The following is a 20,321-nucleotide window of genomic DNA, read 5'->3' as shown; positions in this document are numbered from 1 at the left end:
TTTTAGGGTACAATTGCAATTTTGACAATGTTCCCCCACCTAAAATTTAAAATAAATTTCATTTTCGTTTTTATCACGGTCAAAAACATAATCTAAGACGAAAATTAGCCATTCTCTACCCATGGTCAGTATCTCGAAATATATTGGGGATTTCTAATGTCGACATTAAAAGTTGCACTATTTTTTTTTCTATAAAACATTTTAATTTAAAACTTAATAGAAAACTTCTGTGTACTCTCTACTTTAACATAAACGTGATTAAGAAGCTAAATTTTAAACTTCCTCACACAACTTTTGCGATTAAACTTTGCAATGCACAAATCCGCACCTTTTCCTTTGAAAAATTGATAACCTTTAACAGGATAAGAATAAAAGCTTGAAACAGGTACCGTTGTCTTCAGAAATATTAGAGCTATATACTGTAAAAATTTCAAGAAAAAATATTAAAATCAGAGTTGTAGCGAGGTAAAGGCAAAAAATCGTGATTTCATTTTTTTATTTTTAGGTTAAAATTGCGATTTTGGCAATGTTTCCCCACATAAAATTCAAAATAAACTATATTTTCGTTTTCAGCACTCTCGAAAATATAAAGTATGAATAAAATTAGCCATTCACTCCTCCGTGGTCAGCAGTATCTCGAAAACTAAGCGCTTTTTTGAGGGTGTCCCTCTCGTGTATTATGTAGTAGAGACCTAAGAATAGATCCAAATCATATATTATACTGTCCTAGAAGAAAATGTTATATAGAACAGACAGATGGACACGTTTATTTGTCACTTCAAAGTAGGGATGTTGCGGCCGCGGTGCATGCGGTGGTGAGATCATGTAAGCTCCGTAGTCGTTGTCAGTTCTATGCACTTACTCAGTGGAACACAAAATCCTATGCTAAAACGTTACAAGTCAGTACCCTTCTACTCACGTCTATATTCTTTGATAGATCTAAGGATAAAGTTGTAGCGATGGTACCTTTTTACAACTTTGTTCTACTGATTTGAGGTCTGGACATCAAATGGGTAATTAGAGATTAAGAAATTGTAAGCTTTTGAGCATTGGTGTTATCGAAGAATTTTACGAATATCATGGGTAGACATAATTAGTAATATTCCTTGATAAGGTTAATAAGAGGGAAGAAATTATAGAGCCAATTAAAAGCGGAAGCTTGAATATTTCGGTCATATAGTAAGAGGTCATTATAGTCTGGTGCGTTTGATTATAGGGGGTAAAATAAAAAGTAAAAGTGATGTAGGAAGCTGACGAACCTCTTGGTTTTCTAAGGGAATGGTTTAATTCGAGCTCTAACAAACTATTTAGAGCTGCAGTTAGTAAAATAAGAATTGTCATGTTGATATCCAACCTTCGATGAAAGGTCAATCTTCTTTTTAAGAAGAAGACGATTTATACGTATAAAAGTATTTTTAATTGTTCCAAGAATGCATTTATCAAAAATACTAGCAGTAGTTGTTTAAATTAAAAAATAATGGAAATTTTTGCTGAACCAAAAGACTGAATGAAATAGGTAATACAGTAGACTCCCTCTATAACGAGAACTGAAATGGCGGACAAATTACCTCGTTATAAGTTATAAGCGGATCTCGTTATATCAGACAACAATAATATTGTGCATACCACCACCACTGAAATGTTTTGATGCCTCTTACATAGTTTATTAGGTGTCGATGGTCGACCTCAACAATGAAATTTTGCCATCGTAAATGTCCTACAATATTCAATATAGATAGATAAATAAGAAGGAACAAGTTTATTACCGGCGGTGGAATTTATTACAGCACTGGTCTCAATAAGCACACAGATGTTGGGCATTCCTGTATACAGGCAGTTATGGTATTTATTTATGGCCATTACCACGCCAAAAACAGGTCAAGAAACATATTCTTCGATTTCATTTTTCCTCGGTATAACCAAATATGCCTCGTTGTAGAGGTGTTATAGTTTAATAGGAATTTCATGGGACATCATGAAATGATGTATACCTCGTAATACGTACCTCGGTATACGCGAAACCTCGTAATACCCGTGTTCGTTATAGAGAGAGTCTACTATAGTGAAATCCAAATAATGACGCAAGTTTAAACAGTAACCTCAAGTATTTCACAATTAGATCACCCCCAAGATCAACCCGTTTCGAATTAAAATTTTGTTCCGGCGTGAATCGAATTTTTTATGAATAGAATCAATCAATGGCGAAGATTGCGAGTGACAACATTAAAAACTAATTACGGGATGATGACTTTTTTATTTTTCGCGGTGCCACGCATAAAAAATTAGTTGTTTCGTCTTCTACCACCTTGTGTGTGAGCACAATAGGTCTTATTTGCATATTTTTTGCAACCCCTCTATATCGATTTATGTGCGTAGCGTATTGATACATACGTTATGAAATATATAAGTTTGTGAAAATGTACCTACATCGTTTATTTTTCCTTTATACAAAACATTTTTTCAACGAAAACATTTCGTTTATAAATTTCGCAAAAGTGTGTGTGTTATTGCGTTGCCGCTCCTGCAATACTCAGATCAGATTTATCGATGGATTCTTATGTAGTTTTTTCTTCTGAATCCAAATCTGCAAACGGCATTTCGATATTTCTAACCGTCTTCGAGATAATCGACCTCAAAGTCTAAAATGTGACGTCACAATCGTTTTATTTTCTGCCGACACACTACACGTCCAGCTGAAATCGTTGCTATTAGTAGGCTAGATTTTTAATCTCGATTTGTTAAGCAAAGCATAGGTTATTTACATTATTTGAGTTTGACACTTCGTGAATGTCAAACTAAATTTTAAATTACGTATTAATAAAACATCAATGACATTTGATAGTGAATTTATTTATTATATAAAATAAATAAGATGTTCAAAAATACAATTTGAGTATACGTTCTCCCCTTTATGATAAATGGACTATTCCATTTGCTATGAAATTAAAATATAATCGGTTCGCTAAACTCGACACAACTGGCTAGTGGTTTTAGTAGGTAATTTTTTTGTTTTTTGCGAATTTTGCCAAAATTGGAAAAATGACTAATTATTTAGTAATTATTATTAACTAATTAGTAATTATTTTTTTTGCCAAATTGGCAAAACTATTGACTAAAATCACTAGCCAGTTGTGTCTGAGTTTAGCGAACCGACAGTACATGAAATAATATTGTTTGGTATAAAAAATTATGGTCTGATATATGCAATTACATCCTTCTAATGGAAAAAAATATTTGAAGATTTTTCTTAAATTATGGATACCAACAACATTTTCATTTAAACTCTTTTATTTTTAATTTGACGAAGAAAAGTTATTCTTCATAAAAAGCTCTTCATGTTCTAAGATTTATGATGCAACCATCATATATAAAATTTTATTAATTTTATACGAGGTATATAAAAAATATGAAATTCGATCAAGAGTAAACTACCTTTATAATTCATAACATTTAAATTAGAATGATATAATTGCACATTAAAACATAATTATTAATTCTAAACTACTTTTCATATTAGCAATTTTCCATATTATGAATTTAAATACGTAAATAAACAAAGTTTTCGTTATGATAATGCTCGCATTTTCAGCTTGTTTCAGACATAGGCGTAACCAGGATGATCCTAAGGGGGGGGGGGGGTTACAGCTACTGGAAAGGGGGGGGGTTACAACTACTGGAAGGTCTCTGAAGGGTATGGTGTTAAGCGTATAGAGCTCAAAGTACATCCCAATGGGGGGGGGGTTATAACCCCCAAAACCCCCCCTGGTTACGCCTATGGTTTCAGATAAAATTTGATCTGAAAGTGTATATTGTTATGATGTACACACATCGGAAAAACCTATAGTAAAATCACAATAAAGATGCACTAGAAATAAACAAACCAAGACACGTTGACTGTTACAAGGAGCACTTCCGAATCATGATTTACGATGTATAAAGTTTGTAAATCATGATTTGGGATTTACAATGTATATTGTTATGCTGTATTATATCTATTTAATTAGATTGATTAGCAAATTCTTACTTTAATTAATTATTCAATTATTTTATTTACTGCCCATGTAAAAACAAAACTAAATTAAAATTAAATCTTCCAATCAATTTTATTCTCAGGGCTAATTTTGTATTGGATACAATACCTGTGATCTGTGGCTTCTAATATTTCTGATTGCTTACTTCTTCCAGGGTGGAAACAGGGAAATTGAAAACACTCAATATCATATAAATGTAATCTATTGTTTTTATCAAATATTATTCAAAAAAATATTAAATTTAAACTTTGTTGCAACAATCTCTTACTTAATAAATTAAACTCTAACTCTGATATCTCCTTGTTTTGACAAAAAAATTATTTAATTAATTTATTATTTACTCATACTAAATTTAATAAAATTTACTTTTCTTCTCTTGACTTGATTTCTCAAATTTTAAATGACTAACTGCGTAAAAAAAGTTCAATAAACAAATAAACAAAATATGGGTTTGATATAAACAAATTTTCTCCATTCCCACAAATGATTTGACTACCCTTTTTGTTTCTTCACTCCCTCGTTATTTGGATTGCGCCGTCTTTGATTCTCCCAACACGTATTCTCTGGATGTTGCGAAGAAGTCACTCTCGTCAACTGCTTACAAAAATCGTACAGGATTTGCTCGAATTCTGTTACTCAGTTTTCCTTGTTCGATGTCTTGTGCAAGAAAATATTAATCAGCTACTCGTTCTAGACAAAACAAAGGAAGCTCCCTCGGACCAGGAAAATTGACTCTTCAACTGGTCGACAATTTGGTTTCAACTTGATTCTGCTGGCAAAGGCTGATCACACACACTCTACACTGACTACTAAACTTTTTAAAACAAAAAACTGGACTGCCTTCCACCGATGTTAATTACACAGTGACCTCACGTCTCTCGCCAAAATTCTGACTCCCTTCTACCTCAGCTTTCCCACTCAATCCAAAACACGTCTCTTTCCAAACCTTTCATACCCATTTCTTCTGACACCAAATATTTTTTCACAGAACTTTACCAATTTGTCATATTTCAAAAGATATCATAATTAGTTCTTTCCTACTTTCTACTTTAACATCTAAACCTCATACAATTTGTATACCACATTAAAAACCTTCCCGGAAAAGATCTTAAAGCCGTCTTTGTTTTCGTCAACGATGTCCACTTTCTAATCATCGAATTGTTTGTTCATGTCCCGTGCATTTCGTCGAATCATTTATTAATCGTTTCACTTTTTTCCGAAACACTTTCTTAATAGCAAAATTAAATTCTAAACAATTTTGGTCATATACAGGGTGATGAAAAACTATGATTACATGGCCGTTGATATAAATTTAATTTTTTCTGAATTTCTTTACAAAAAAAAAACAATTCTACAACAATATATACATTTACATTTGATGTATTGATGGGATTTACAATGTATATACTGTTATGCTCTGTATTTCTCTCTGTTATGAGATTGATCAGCAAATTCTTATTTTGATTAATTGCTTAATTATTTCTTATGTAAAACAAAGCCCAAATTATATTAATTTTCTAATAAATTTTATTCTCACGGCTATTTTAATCTTAATGCATTACCTTCGGTTTGTGGCTTCTAGTATCTCTAGTTGCTTACATCTTCCAAGGACAAAACAGGGAAATTAAACACATTTGATATCATATAAATGTTATAAATATTTTTTATTTATCCAATATACCATAAATTAAGATTTAAAAATTATACTAAAATTTAATTCTGTTGCAACTATTTTTCATCTAATAAATTAAACTTTAATTCTGATATCTCCTTTGTTTTAACAAAAATTTTATTTAAATAATTCGTTAGAGTATTCTTAAAAAAATACTAAAATTTACTTTTCTCCTTTTGAATTGATTACTTATTTCTTCTTTAAATTTTGGAATGACTAAATTATGCTATAGAAATGCTCAATAAAAAAATAAACAAATATGGCGTGGATATAAACAAACTCTCTCCATTTCACAAAAATTCTGATTAACCTTTTTGTTTTTTCTTTACTTCTTCCTGGATCGCGCAGTCCTCGATTCTCCCACACGTGCTCCTAGGATGTAGCGAAAGGTCCTTTTCGTCCAAACTGCTTCACCAACAAACAAACAACGGGACTCGCTCGAAATCTCTATTCAGTTTTCTCTCTGCTCGATATCTTGTGCAAATTTATAACCACCGGCTACTCGTTCTAGACAGAAAACAGGAATCTCCTTGGACACAAGGAAAATTACTTCTCAACTCGGTCAACGATTTCGTTTCACTACGATTCTGCTCGCAAAGGCCAATTTCACCACTTTACACTGACTTCTCACTTTTTAAAAACTGGACTGTACTCTCCAGATATTCATTTCACAGTGCTCATTTTTCCCTCCTCAAAATCAGACTCAACACTCTCATCCCCACCATCTATCTTTCTCCCCCAATCACAAACATCCCGTCTACCCACTACATCCATATTTTCATTTCTTAAGAACCAATTTTTATTTTGTATACAACTTTTCCATTTTGTTAAATTCTAGGAGGCACCAAATTACTTTCGTTGTTTCAAAATGCTAAACAAAAAGCCTTATATTCTAACCTCAATAAATTTGTTTACTGCCTAAACTTCTAAGAAACATTTATAAAACGTCATTGTTCATTCCCAAGCGAAATAAATGTACTTTCTAATTTTTATCGCATAATTGTATGTCCGTTCAAAGAACCATTAACAAATCACTAAACGATTTCACTTTCCGCGAAACCACTGTTTACTAACTAAATTATAATTTTTACAATTTTTGGTCATACACAGGGCTATGAAAATCTATGATCTCGTGGTCTCTGATATAAATTTATTTTCTAAATTTTCCCATAAAAATTATACAACAATACATTCTAAATCATGATTCGGGAGTGTTCTTTGTAATATTCAACGTCTCTTCGTTTGTTTATTTTTATTTCCAGTGCATCTTTATTGTGCTGTAGTATAGAGAAGGTTTCTTTCTTTAAAATGTACCTATGCATCATCCATGTTTTTTTGTTCCAGGAATTCCATAAGCTTTTCTCCTCTGGTGTTTCTTATGTCAAATCCGAAATTTCCAATCTTTGGCTTTCAAGTTTTTTAAGGTCTTTGTAACAAGTATTTATTTTATCACCAGTTGCTTTTTCATTGCGAGCATAAGCCTACACAATATTTATTCTGGTTTGTAAATTTAGTTCAAACATCATTTAGGTAAGTAAACCTATCGGAGATGCTATTAATTCTTTAAATTGGTAATTTCCTCTTCATATTGATTAAGAAAGCTTGTATGGTCTTCCTTGCCTTTATAGTAGAACCTATTGCCTGAATTTAAGTCCTTTCCCGTACTCTTCTCTTCTTCTAACTTCTGATATTCAATTGATATACTATATATATTGATATATGTATTGCTAGTCAGTAGCGAAGATGATCTACACAGGATACTATATTTTAACAAAAGGACAAAATAATACTATATACTTGTAGAAAAATACTGCACAAATATTTAGAGAGAGTAATTAAATTAATCTCGGAAAAGTATTTCCTAGGCACTAGTTCAAAAAATATAAAATTAGTAGACGCGCGCACTCTGCATTAAACGATTATTTCATCCCGATTAAAGTTTGCACATGTTGAAAGATAGATACTGGTAGAAAAACAAACTCACCCTGCTTTGTGTTTTCTTCTGGTTCTGTTCTTGGCCTTCTTATCTGGCCAGATATGCCTGTGAAGCTGCTTGAAGGAAAACAATATATGCTGTGTGCGAAAATTATTTAAAAACACATACGCGCACTTTTTACGCACTCGAAGACTTAGTTGACAATATTAACGAAATGTAGGTATAGCTCACGGTTATTAGACTTTATTACGGTTGTCTTGTCCGACGGTGGTGGGGAGACTTATATTTTTGACTTTACGTCACAAGAGTTTACATTCCCATATTTTTAAATTATTTTCGATCATTGAATGTGTGTTATTGTGTATATATGTGTATTATTTGTGTTATTATGAAATAATAAGACAAATAGTACACATTTTATCTTATACCGGGTGGTGAATCGTAAAAAGGGCCATAGGAAACTCAATGTAAAATTCTGAATTGTTGAATTCCTGCTTCCCTAATTATTCTACATCAAAAGTCATGAGAGGATACTTGTAGAGAATTAAAATCTGTATTAAAATCAAAAGTTAAAATTGTTCTACGATTTAAATGCATTCCAAAATTTTGAAAAATATGATATTTGCCACAATAGGTATGCGTGTAAAAGTAAGGCCGCATGTTACTATTTAACTGACAGTGCTCACACCATTGACTGAATAAAAAAATCTTTAACTACTTCGTCGAAAAAAATCTTTATTATTAATCCTTTCTCCGCAACTGAGGGTATCTTATCAACTGTTTTGTTTTTAAACAGTAGATGATAAAATAAAAATATTGACAGCTCAAAAATGTGAACATTATTGCATTGTGTGTGGCCTAAGTTTGGGCTGAAAACTAAAATGTATTACATTCAAGCTGGAATTCAACAGTTCAGAATTTTACATTGAGTTAATGCAAAACTTTAACGCATGTCAAAATTTTCAATGTGTTCTAATTGTATTCATTTTTTTTTCGAATCCTGAGAAAACTAATAAATATTTTTGAAAAATTTAAACTCAGAATGAAAGACTACATTATTACCGAGGGCTGAAAGTCCCTGAAAACTTCTATAATGTTTATTTTAATAAGTTACAGGGCTGAAAATAAAAGAGAAGTGTGATATTTAATTTCAAATATTTCATTCAATAGAATCTGCTTGTTTATTCTAAGGGGCTTTCCGCCCTCGGTAATAATGTAATCTTGCATCCTGCGTTTAAATTTTTCTAAAATACTTGGTTTTCTCAGGATTCGAAAAAAATCATATTACGATTCAAATGACAGTAAACTCTCGTGACGTAATCTCACCCTTAATGTTCATTGGTTAGTCGATTTAGGCAACCGTAGTAATGTCTAAGAACCGTGGGTATAGCTATGTATATCCAAAGAGCCAATCAGATGAAAACGATAGATTGAAAGGAAAATCTTACCAATTTATATTTTTTAATTCTACGGAATACGGAAGTAAATATAACGAGCCACAGACACATCTGTAAAGAAACAACCAACCAAACACTGCAGGGGCATTAAGAGACATGTAGAAACAAGCATATAGGATTGAGAAAAACAGGAGTTAGTAAAACCTGTGTTCGACCAAAACTACTTCCGCAATAGAATTCTTCTTCTTCTTCTTCTTCTTCTTCTTCTTCTTCTTCTTCTTCTTCTTCTGCTTCTTCTTCTTCTTCTTCTTCTTCTTCATGAACGGCAGGATTTACAAACCAGTCAGCAGACCAATACGCGGCAGAAACATACTTGATCAGAGAGGAAAAAAGATTGCTCGAAACAGCAGAGATGAAAATCCTTCGAAAAATCGATTGCAAGACAGCATAGGACAGAGATAGAAGTACAGATATACGACGGAGATGCAAGGTGGATAACATTAATAACTGGGTAAGAAACAGAAGAATAGAATGGAATGACCACATAAGCCGAATAACGACAAATAGAGTAATAAGGACGGCGAGAGACGGTTTTCCAATAGGAAAGCGATTAGTGGTAAGACCATGAAAACGATGGAACAATAACGTACTGGGAGGGACATTGAAAAAAAAACAGACAAAATCGTGTCTATACAAAAAAAGAAGGAGATAATCGTTGGTCAAACAGCATAAGAAGCTTATAATTTTTAACTCGAAGCTGCAGTTAGAGCAAATGGCTGGATTCAGAAAGAAATGGCAGCTTCCGTGGAAATGCTTCTTCGAGTATAGAGTATAGACAACAACCGTCTTTTGAAATTTCTTTTCCAGAATGCACCCAGTTAACACTTTTCTCGTTCAAATTTTAGTGACAAAATATCCAGCTAAAGCATGTTTTCCAAAGTCAGCTGAAAGTTCGATATTTCAGTCAGTTTAAAAATAACTTTACAAATTCTGATTCTAGCGTACTCCATTTACCTTCATATAACTCTGGCACATTTTAGTTCTTCGCGAAAATTGATAAATTTATTAATTTCCATATAACACTATCTGAATCATTTCATCAATGAGTATTAAACTACGGCAGACAAACATAGGTACTTCAGTATTTATATTCCTATATACATCTCGTTGATTTATGTGAACTATCCATGTGTGTAAATACGTGCACGTACATAAGAGGGTAGAAGAGTTTGAATTTCATGTCGATTCGACCCCCTAACGCAATTGACTTTAACACCTGTGCTTTCTCTGCGGTCCGAAACCGAACCCCCCGTAAAAAGTCCCTAATTATAGATAAATGTAACTACAAATTACGCAATATGTTACCCAAGTGGACGGTCAGATTTTTGATAAATGGTAGTGGCTACTGGGTATTGTCTATTTTAAGATGTCTAGTTTAGGAAGTGGGTATGTTATATAAAATATAGATAGTAAAGTTACAGTATAAAGATATTTTTCTTCTACCTGGTTCTCTCTTTTCAAATACCTAACCCTGAAAAATGGGTTACAACAAGCCATATCGCCCATATCTCTGTCCATTTCTCATAACATAGCTAATATATTCTACTTTGCGCTCTTTGACGGTGTTAATAATTGCATTCTTTGCCTATTTTACGTAGGACCTCAACATAAGTCACACGATTAGCCCAACATTAGGCCTCAAGCTTTCCTGAAGAAGCTTCAGAAAGTGACCAAGCCTCTACTCCTTATAATAACGTAGAAAACACATAGCATCTGGTGATAGATAGTTTGGTACCAAGTGGTAAATCGTAACTTCTGAAAATAGACTTCATCTTTACGAACACTGATCTTGCTTTCCCTATGCGTTGTTTTATTTCATTAGGGTGGTCCCGTTTACTGAATGTTGGTAGCAAGGTATGTGTATCTATTTACCCTATCAATTAGCTGTTGATTAACCAAAAGCCGTGTATTTACTATTTCGCACTTACTGACTACCATCTACATTATTTTTTTCATATCGATCGAGATCCAGACTATACTATATACCTACCTATATTCTCTACTTATATCTGATATGCGCAACATTATGTTTTGTAAACTATTCAAGCAATCTGCAAAATACTGCCATTCTAATAATGTTTAGACTTTATAATATAGTACTCCGTTGATTAATACGCTTTCCGTTAGTTCTCCCAGTACTTGCAGTATCTTTCAATCTAAGCCTAATTTTTCAAGATGAGCTAGTTATAAGCTTATCATGTTATACTGTACCAAAGGCCTTTTTTACCCTTTTTAGGCCTTTGCACCTATTCATAAGCATTTCTACAGCGTATAGAGCCTCTCGGGTATCTAAGACGTCGCGGAATTCAAATTGTGCCCATGACACTTATCTTCGCATTTTTTATATATTGTGCTGTGTATGAACCTATCATACCTATCACTTTTAAAAACATTTTAAGTAGGTAAATCGGTAATTAGGCTTATTATTCTGTAGTCTTTTCATGTTTTTGCCATAGTTATGAAAATCAACTTTAACCAGCTTTGGGGAATATATCTATTTACCTACATATATTTTGTAAAATATAGTTAGTTGTTATCCATTTTACTTTTTATTCATTGATTAGTTTGAGGAATTCTGTATAAAACTTGTCAGGTCCGATAGCTTTACCATTTTTAGTTTTTCAGGTTTTTCTAATAGCTGATGTGACTTCTTCGATGGTAATTCGGGGTCTTTCTTGGCACTTCATGTCTCAAATGGTTTTCTGCCTTTCACATATTTATTCCAAGTGTCTAGTCTCTCTTCCACACTTAATAGTGGTTTGCCTTAGTTCTCTGCTAAATACTCAACTCTTGTTGGCTTGTATAGTATAAGTCTGCAGCTTCTTTAAATTTTTTGTGTATATTGAATGACTCGTGTTTATGTTGCAATAGCTGTATTTCCGCACACTGTTCTTAGCAGTCTATCCTTAGGTATTCTGATTGCTTTTTTATCTTGTAATCTCGGAAACCTCTTTTTGGATGGTGCTAGAAAGGTCACCAATGGAGACACTGCGACGGCAGCCAGATGGTGGGTGGAAAGCGAGTCGTGGGTTCGAAACTATCTTTTGGAACGTGGAAGGGAGTCAATAGAAGAAATAGGTAAAGAGAACACAAGAGAAAGTAGATTAGAGAAAAAAGAGAAACAGATAAAAATATAGATAGGTAAAATTACCTAAGATAAGAGAAGAGATACAGGGCGCCACTTAACTTTTTGGGGTTGCAAGGGGAAAATTAAGAAACCTTATAAACGAAAACAGGTAGGTAAGGAAAGCTAATGAGGTTCTGAGACCAGATACAAGAAAAGCTATAGACAGTTAATTAGTAGATATTTCGAGGTAATCTCTTATATCTCTTATATCTCTTATTAGGGAACTTATTAGGAGTAGATAAATAAAAATCGTTAAATAAACATAAAACAATATATTGTACAAATGGTTCACCAGAAGGGTGAGTCACAAAAAACACAAGAAATAAAGAGAAAACAATATACACCACTCAAAACTGCACCAACAATTAATGTGTTGTGGTGTACAGTTAGATGATAGAATAAATACAAGTATCATATTATGACAAAAACATGCACAATTAAAAACACAGTAAAGAGAGCCTGGTTATGAATTAAAAAAAAAATCAAATCAAGCATCTATCATGAAAAATCTCTCTTTACTGTTTTAGGGCTTATCTCGAGATAACTGATATGGTAAATTTAATGATGGATAGAAAATATAAAGTACATAGATATAATAAAATTAAATGCAAAGCATACAAAGTTAACAAACTTTTACAGTTCAAAGATCAAAAACCACCCCGCACTTGGTTTTGTAAAAAAAATCAATCGCACAGCTATTAATGAATTAGTGAATGTTTGTACTTAAGGTTTGACAATGAAAAGTTCTTATTTAATGAATAAAAAGTTCTATTAATGAAATCGTAAGGTTGTAATGATGAAATTACATCGGAGGTTAGCCTTAACCAAAGATGAAGATATTTTTGAGGTAGATAGCCCATAGATTGCTCTATTTTTGGAAATAGTTGTAGGTAGTATAATTAAGACACTTACAGTTACTCTGCCTCTTAAATTGCACTGAATCTATATTTACTTTAACTAGAAAGCAAGCACTGAAGTTATATGGTAATTTGCTGAAGCGAGTGAATACCACTCAGATAAGATCATAAGATCATAGAGTGACTTCTCACTCCCAAGATATATTGCAGATAAGGTATATGGTAGGTAAGATATCGGCACTAGAGACACACGTCCGCACTTCAAGCTACTCACTCGCCAAGTCCTATCTCTTCGCAATCTTTGTGATCTTTCCCTCTAAAAAAGTGGGGATATATCCCTACTCAAAAAATGGAACTCCAAAAAAGAGCCGACCTAGTTTAGTTTTTAGGTAAAAGTAGCGGTATTTTATAAAGAGGCCGAATGAATAGGTCAAGGAACCTAACGGTGGTTTCGGAAGGTTTTATTCCTTTGAAATATTACTGAAACGGAAAGTGGCAATAAAACATTGCAATATCATTGCCGCTTTGAATAGGATGGAATACCTAACGGAATCTTAGTAGTGAACTCCTTGGGAGGTTTATATACGAAACAGATAACAATAACAGGAGCTATATAAAATAAGAGACTTTGGGTTAATTTCCAAAACATTGTGTTTCGGCAAAGCTGCAATAAAAAATGGTCCCGTTTATAATAATAAACTCAGTTATTTGCGTTTGTCATACCGACAACGAAATGTGCCAGTACCGTTATGATAGTAAATTTAGCCAAGGGTAGTTATTTACTGAAACGGCCATAGGCGTACCCGTAATGAGTACTAGTGGGTTTAAAATTTAATCCAACAGGTATATTAATTATTTACTAATCCTATTATATAAAAAAATATTACAATCTCTATGTCCATCGTTCTGTATAATGTGATATCTTGATCTTTGAACTTTTGCCTCTTCTCCATCATATCTAAATTCTCATTTGGCATCTACGATTTTTTCTTAATTTTTGATAGTTTGAGGAATTTCTTTTGAATGAATTTTGAAACTAGCAACTTTTCAAGCTCCTGATGCATTACATCCATTCTTTTTGGGTTTACACTACGTCGAATCTTCTTTAGCCTGAGCCTAATTATAGGATAGGGTCTGACTTGAAATGGGCTACTAACTGGGTGTCTTGAGTGATGTTATTGTATAACATATAGGTTATGCTGTTATAAAAATCTCAAAATACAAAATCATATACGAGAAATTCTAGCTGAACATGAGAAGACATAAGAATGAGAAGAATAAACTCAGAATTATCATGCTATTCACCAAAATCATTAAGGCCAGTTATTTTTTTTAATTTATGGAATAATAGGAATATTAATCTTCAGTAAAGATGATATGGGAAAAAACTAACAGATAGAATAACAGATAATTCAGATGTTATCCATTTATTGGTATCCATCGTTTTTTCTAGCGTTGCTCTTGGAAAGATCAAGTTATGGAAGCAAGCAAAGACAACGATTATATTAGGTAGTATGTACAGGATATTCCTTAGCTTTTTCTATCAATATTTACACTCATTTATACAAACAATGTCAAGATTTCTTTACACTTTTCTATTTTCTTCCTTAATTCATTTCTCTCCATTTATACCTACCTATTTCCTCTCTTCTTCTCCCTTTTTCATCTTGTTTAAGTTACATAGAATCTACAATTTCTTCAGCGTATTTTGCTGTTTTTTACCAATAGTCACTCCCATTACTATAAGACACTCGGAACATTCATAATAATTACCTAACTAAAAGCTCGCGTGCGGCAAAGACTTATGTAAAACACAAACAAAAAAGTGGGGAAGCCCGGCGGGGGGTGAATCGAGTGACAATCTGTAACATATGACTGTCGATTGCGGTTTAATGGCCTGCTTGGATTTAATTATGGGGTGTGAAAGGTTCAGACTTTTTTCCCGATATGATCTTTCAGAGGGCACTTTGTCATTCGAGTTGTACACGCGTGCAATAATTGGCGAAAAAGAGTATGAAAACTGATCCTATCAGCGGCATTTCTGTTTTTTAACAATTCTTGAAGTCATATTTTAAAATCATTAATCAAAAATCAAACATGTACATGAACTCTTTTCCTCTTTTCAAAGTAATTTTTAAAATCATCCAAATTTTGAGCTGAGTATTGATCTGTAAACAGTGTCTCAATGTCATTTTCTGTGGAAACTGTGGAAACCTTTTTTATCAGCTCTATAAGTCTATGGAATCTTGAGCATTTTAACTTTTTAAACAATTTTTATAAATGTAAAGACTGAAATAGCTTTTGTACATACTTATGGCTAGTGAAAGACAGGAAGAAGCGTACTTTTGAAGTGTGTACATATATAAATCCTAGCTGAGCGCTTTCGGCTCATAAAGCCATCCTCAGAGCTATGGTCAATAATTTCAAAAAACCACTACGAAGAGAGAGGGATCCCATGTAAGATTAAAAAAAAAACTACTTCTTATGCAGTTTTTTATTGACCGAAAAAACTTGGTCTGACTTTTGGAAAAAATTGTTCAATAATGTTGTCCTTCACGGCTTCGCCATGATTAAGTAAGAAGGATATATCTGCTATACATGACTGTAGAATTTTTGGCTATGGGATGAGGTAGCTGTGACTTGATTTTATAAATTACACTATCAGGCCACATCTTATCAAATGCTTGCGAGACGTCTAGAAAGGCAGCTGTACTGTAGGACTTGTTTTCAATGGCATCTCTAGCTGCTCTGACTACTCTATGTATTTGTTTGATGGTACCATGTTTTTGTCTAAAGCCAAATTGGTAATTTGGTATTAAGCTATTTTCTAAGATCATACCTTCGATTCTAAATATAAGCATCTTTTCAAAAAGCTTTGCGAGAGTTGACAGAAAAAGAATGTGTGTGTACTTTGTACGCACGTAAGAAGATATACTTCTATTATATGATTATATGATTATAAACGAAATTAATATACTTTTTATTTATATTTTATTTAAATATTAAATTAATTTATACTTACTACTTCTCAAACATTTTTATTAAAACAGTGCCAAAAAACACATTAAAAATGCCACAAATGATTTCTGAACATTAAATGTCGGAAACATTTTTAACTAAATACGTATTTTCTGAAAATAAAATTATATAATAAATATACTTACAATCATAAAATGTATAAAAAAAATAAAAAAATAAAAGTTTCTATTGGGATTCGAACCAACTTACCACGCGGCTGGTATTTGCGTTGTATTGGGATTCACCCGCATTAAAACTTCGCCACAGAGACAGCTTGTCATTATGTGCGAAGATCGTCTAACTAAACAGATTAACCTTTTGACATTTTTAACTTATGTAAATCAAATTATTTTGATTTTGAATTGAAATGATTTAGAATTGAAAAAATGCAACAAAACATAGAGTAAGAAGACAATATATTAGGTGAATATTGATAGAAATTTTGATGGTAATCAAATTATGTAGATAAAAGTATTACATACTACTTATGTATTTTGGTAGGTTCAAGGTAGGTATCGGAGCCCGTATAACGACTAATAAATTTCGCAATCACTTGCGTCGTGCAAAGTGGCTATGTTCAAATATCATAACAAAATTTGATCAACTATTTATAAAACACTTACCAGTGAAAGATTCTTTAGCTTTGAATAAGCGAGATCTGCGGCACTCATACTAGGCACAGTTTGATGAGCTTTCACATTGGCATGCAACAAGCATCTCTTCTATGTAAATAAGTCCAAAAATATAATATGAAAACTATTTAAAAAGGCAGTATAACCATTAACTAACTTTTTGTTTGTTGTTTCTCTTCCTACAAATTTTAAAACGCAACAAGCATACATTATAACCAAACCATGCACAGTCCCACAGCTGTGCCACAGCTGCCATATTGGATAATTTTTGTCATGTCATTTGAACATCCAATCAGAACAAAGTTATAATGCGCATGCGCCCGGTCGCTAGGTTTTCCCATATAAAATTTCACCGTCATTACGCCCGTAAAGAAGTATAACTTCAAAAACTTATAGAACGGTACGATGAGACCTCATATGGGTCTTTGTCAGGTTTTGGCACCATCATTATTTTAGTTACTTTCCTCATGACAGGAAAGTAACCAATTTTATAATAACGTTGAAAATATACAGTATTAACTTTTTTTAAGTTTTTTTTGTTTAATTTGGCAATGACTTCTGCGTGATTTCGCAATTTTTTTGATCGGTGGACTCATTTGATTTGGGGCGTCCAGTATGTCTAAAATGAGTTTTTCGTTATCTCCATGAGCTTCTTTCTGATGAGGTTGAAATATAGACATAAGATCTTCTGCAAACTGGGGACAGTATCTTATTATGCGCATCACTACTCCTTTGACCCCTCCTTTGGCTAAGGAGGGTACCGCATTAATACTTGCCTAACATATTAATGTCAAAATACAGCATCTACAAAAGATATGAAATCTGACAAATCCTAAGTGATGTGTAATTCACTCATGTTTCTTTAGTGGTAGATATTAATAACGTCTTTTATGTCTTCCTGCAGAATTTTACCTGTACCAGATGGACGATTCATGCGTAAGCAATCAAAAGACCGAAAGTTTTTGCAAAGTGTGTGGAGATAAGGCTTCTGGTAAACATTATGGTGTAGCTAGCTGTGACGGATGTAGAGGATTCTTCAAAAGAAGCATTAGAAGGTAATTCAAGCAGTTAAAAATTACTCCACAATCAATTAATATAATTATACATTTATTGTCTTGACCTTAAAATAATTTATAGAAATCTGGAGTATGTTTGTAAAGAAAATGGAAACTGTATAGTTGATGTTACTAGAAGAAATCAATGCCAGGCGTGCAGATTTAAGAAATGTCTTCAAGTAAACATGAAGAGAGATGGTGAGTAGAATTAACACTTACTTCTTACTTTAATATTATTCGTTATAAACGAACTATGTTAGGCACTAAATTCTGAGAAATGATTATTGAATTTTAACGACAACTCTGCTGTCAAATTATGATTGTAGATCGTTTACTACTACTAGTCTCGATTTACAGCGTTCTCCGACGCCCTTCGACTCCTAACCGCCATTCTTCTCTGTTTAACTCTAGACCTGGAGGCATTTCTCTTGCTTCTAGTTCTTTTTTAATTCCCTCCCTCCAGCTTCTTCTCGGTCTTCCTCTTTTTCTTCTTCCTTGTGGTATCCATTCCAAAATCTGCTTAGGGATCCTGTCATCTGGCATTCTCTGTAAATGGCCGTACCATATGAGTTGTTTTGTTTTTATGTAATCAATTATTGTATGTGTGACTCCCATTATTTCTCGTATTCTCTCATTTGGTATCCGATCTCTTCTTGATTTGCCTGTTGCTCTTCTCCAGAAGTCCAGTTCTGTTACTAGTAACATTTTCTCTGTTCTTTGTTTCAGTGGCCAAACTTCACTGCCATATGTGATTACACTTTTAAGTATGGTATTGTATATAAGCTGTTTGTTCGCTTTAGATATTGTTTGGTCCCACAGAATGCCGTTCATCATGGATATGGCATGGCTTTTCTACCCTGGATGTTTCTGTCTTTTATAGCAGCATCGAGTGTTCCATCTTGAGTTATCTTCATGCCCAGGTAGATCGTTTATCGACTTCTGTATTAATAATTCGCTTACAATCAAATAGTCATCAACAGACTCGTTAAAGTATCTAATAGAGTATGAAGAGCATCCCTTTGAAGAGGGATGCTCTCTTTGCCCTGAACGTTCTAACACAGAGATGCCTAGATGTTAACCAAGAGGTACACGCCTGCTTTATAGACTTTGAAAAGGCCTTTGACAAAGTACGCGACAGTAAACTCAAAGAAATCCTGGAGAGTAAGAACATTGACACCAGAGACATACAAATAATATTAAATCTGTACTGGAATCAGCGAGCTAATATAAAAATAGAAGACCAAACATCGGACGAAATAGAAATACGTAGAGGGGTACGACAGGGTTGTATATTGTCACCGCTCTTGTTTAATATCTACAGCGAACAAATATGCCAAGAAGCTCTCTCATATGCAAACGAAGGGATAATAGTCAATGGAGAAGTTATCAATAACATTCGATATGCTGACGATACTGTGATAATGGCAAGAACAGCGAAAGATCTACATCTAGTTGAAAGTATGAATGAGATATGTAATAACTACGGCATAATGATAAACGTCAAAAAAACCAAATATATGACCTTCAGTAAGAATCCAATAAATGACACTAGTATCACAATAAACGGTACCCAACTTGAAAAAGTAAACGAATACAAATACTTGGGAACCCTTATCAATGAAACAGGTGACCAAAATCACGAGATAAAAGGACGTATTGAAATTGCCAGGTCTACTTTTATAAAAATGAAAAAATTATTTTGTAATCGTGATATTAGTATTCATCTACGAACTAGAATGTTAAAATGCTATGTATTCAGTACTTTGCTCTACGGTGTTGAGTCATGGACTCTTAAACAGAGGAATATTAAAAATCTTGAAAGCTTTGAGATGTGGTGCTACCGCCGTATACTAAGAATAAGTTGGGTGGATAAAATTACAAATGAAGAAGTAATACGCAGAATAAATAACAAGCCAGAAGTTCTACTGAATATAAAAAAGAGAAAACTTGAATACTTAGGCCACCTGATGAGGGGACAAAAGTAGGGGAGACCTAGATGCTAAATTAAAAGATTTAGTATAACTTTTTGCTCAATATATGAAAATCTAATCTTTTCCGCAAGAGATTTTGTAAAAATAAACATCTTGCAGACTGTACCTTATGTCCATTTTAAGAAAGAAAAATGTATGTCACTGTGCGCCAACCAGCCCCGTCACGGCGTTGGTTGACGCAACACATGGGGTTGGTTGACTCGCATATTATAAAGTAACAAAACAACAAAATAACAAACAAAAACTTTATTATCTATGAAAAACATTGGTGTTTCCTTTTTTACTGTTTAAGCGTAACCAAATTTTGAATAAAATAAAAGTGATAAATCGTTTTTTTATTTATTGAACAATATATAAATAAAAACTATATGACCAAATACATATTCTGTATGTAAACTTAATTTCAGATAGTTAGTCGCTTATCATCATCATCATCATCAATCAGCCAGTTGCGTCCACTGCTGGACATAGGCCTCCCTCAGTTTTTTAAGTGTTCTCTACATTGGGCCGCTTGTAGCCAGTTTTCCGCTACTCTTTTTATGTCG

General features: G+C 33.2%; 1 protein-coding gene across 1 annotated transcript in view; it reads left to right on the top strand.

Annotated features, from left to right (window-relative positions):
* The first annotated feature begins 17,638 nt into the window (after positions 1–17,638).
* Positions 17,639–20,321, top strand: part of LOC114349445 (nuclear receptor subfamily 2 group E member 1-like) — a 41,308-nt gene continuing 38,625 nt past the window's right edge. Inside the window, exons 1-2 of the mRNA XM_028299824.2 lie at positions 17,639–17,785; positions 17,868–17,983. Of these exons, the coding sequence (XP_028155625.1) occupies positions 17,652–17,785; positions 17,868–17,983 (250 nt within the window). The 5' untranslated portion in view covers positions 17,639–17,651. The remainder of the gene's footprint in view (positions 17,786–17,867; positions 17,984–20,321) is intronic.

The sequence above is a fragment of the Diabrotica virgifera genome, chromosome 6, assembly GCF_917563875.1.
Source record: "Diabrotica virgifera virgifera chromosome 6, PGI_DIABVI_V3a".
Lineage (NCBI taxonomy): Eukaryota > Metazoa > Arthropoda > Insecta > Coleoptera > Chrysomelidae > Diabrotica > Diabrotica virgifera.
This window is presented reverse-complemented; position numbering and strand designations above follow the sequence as displayed.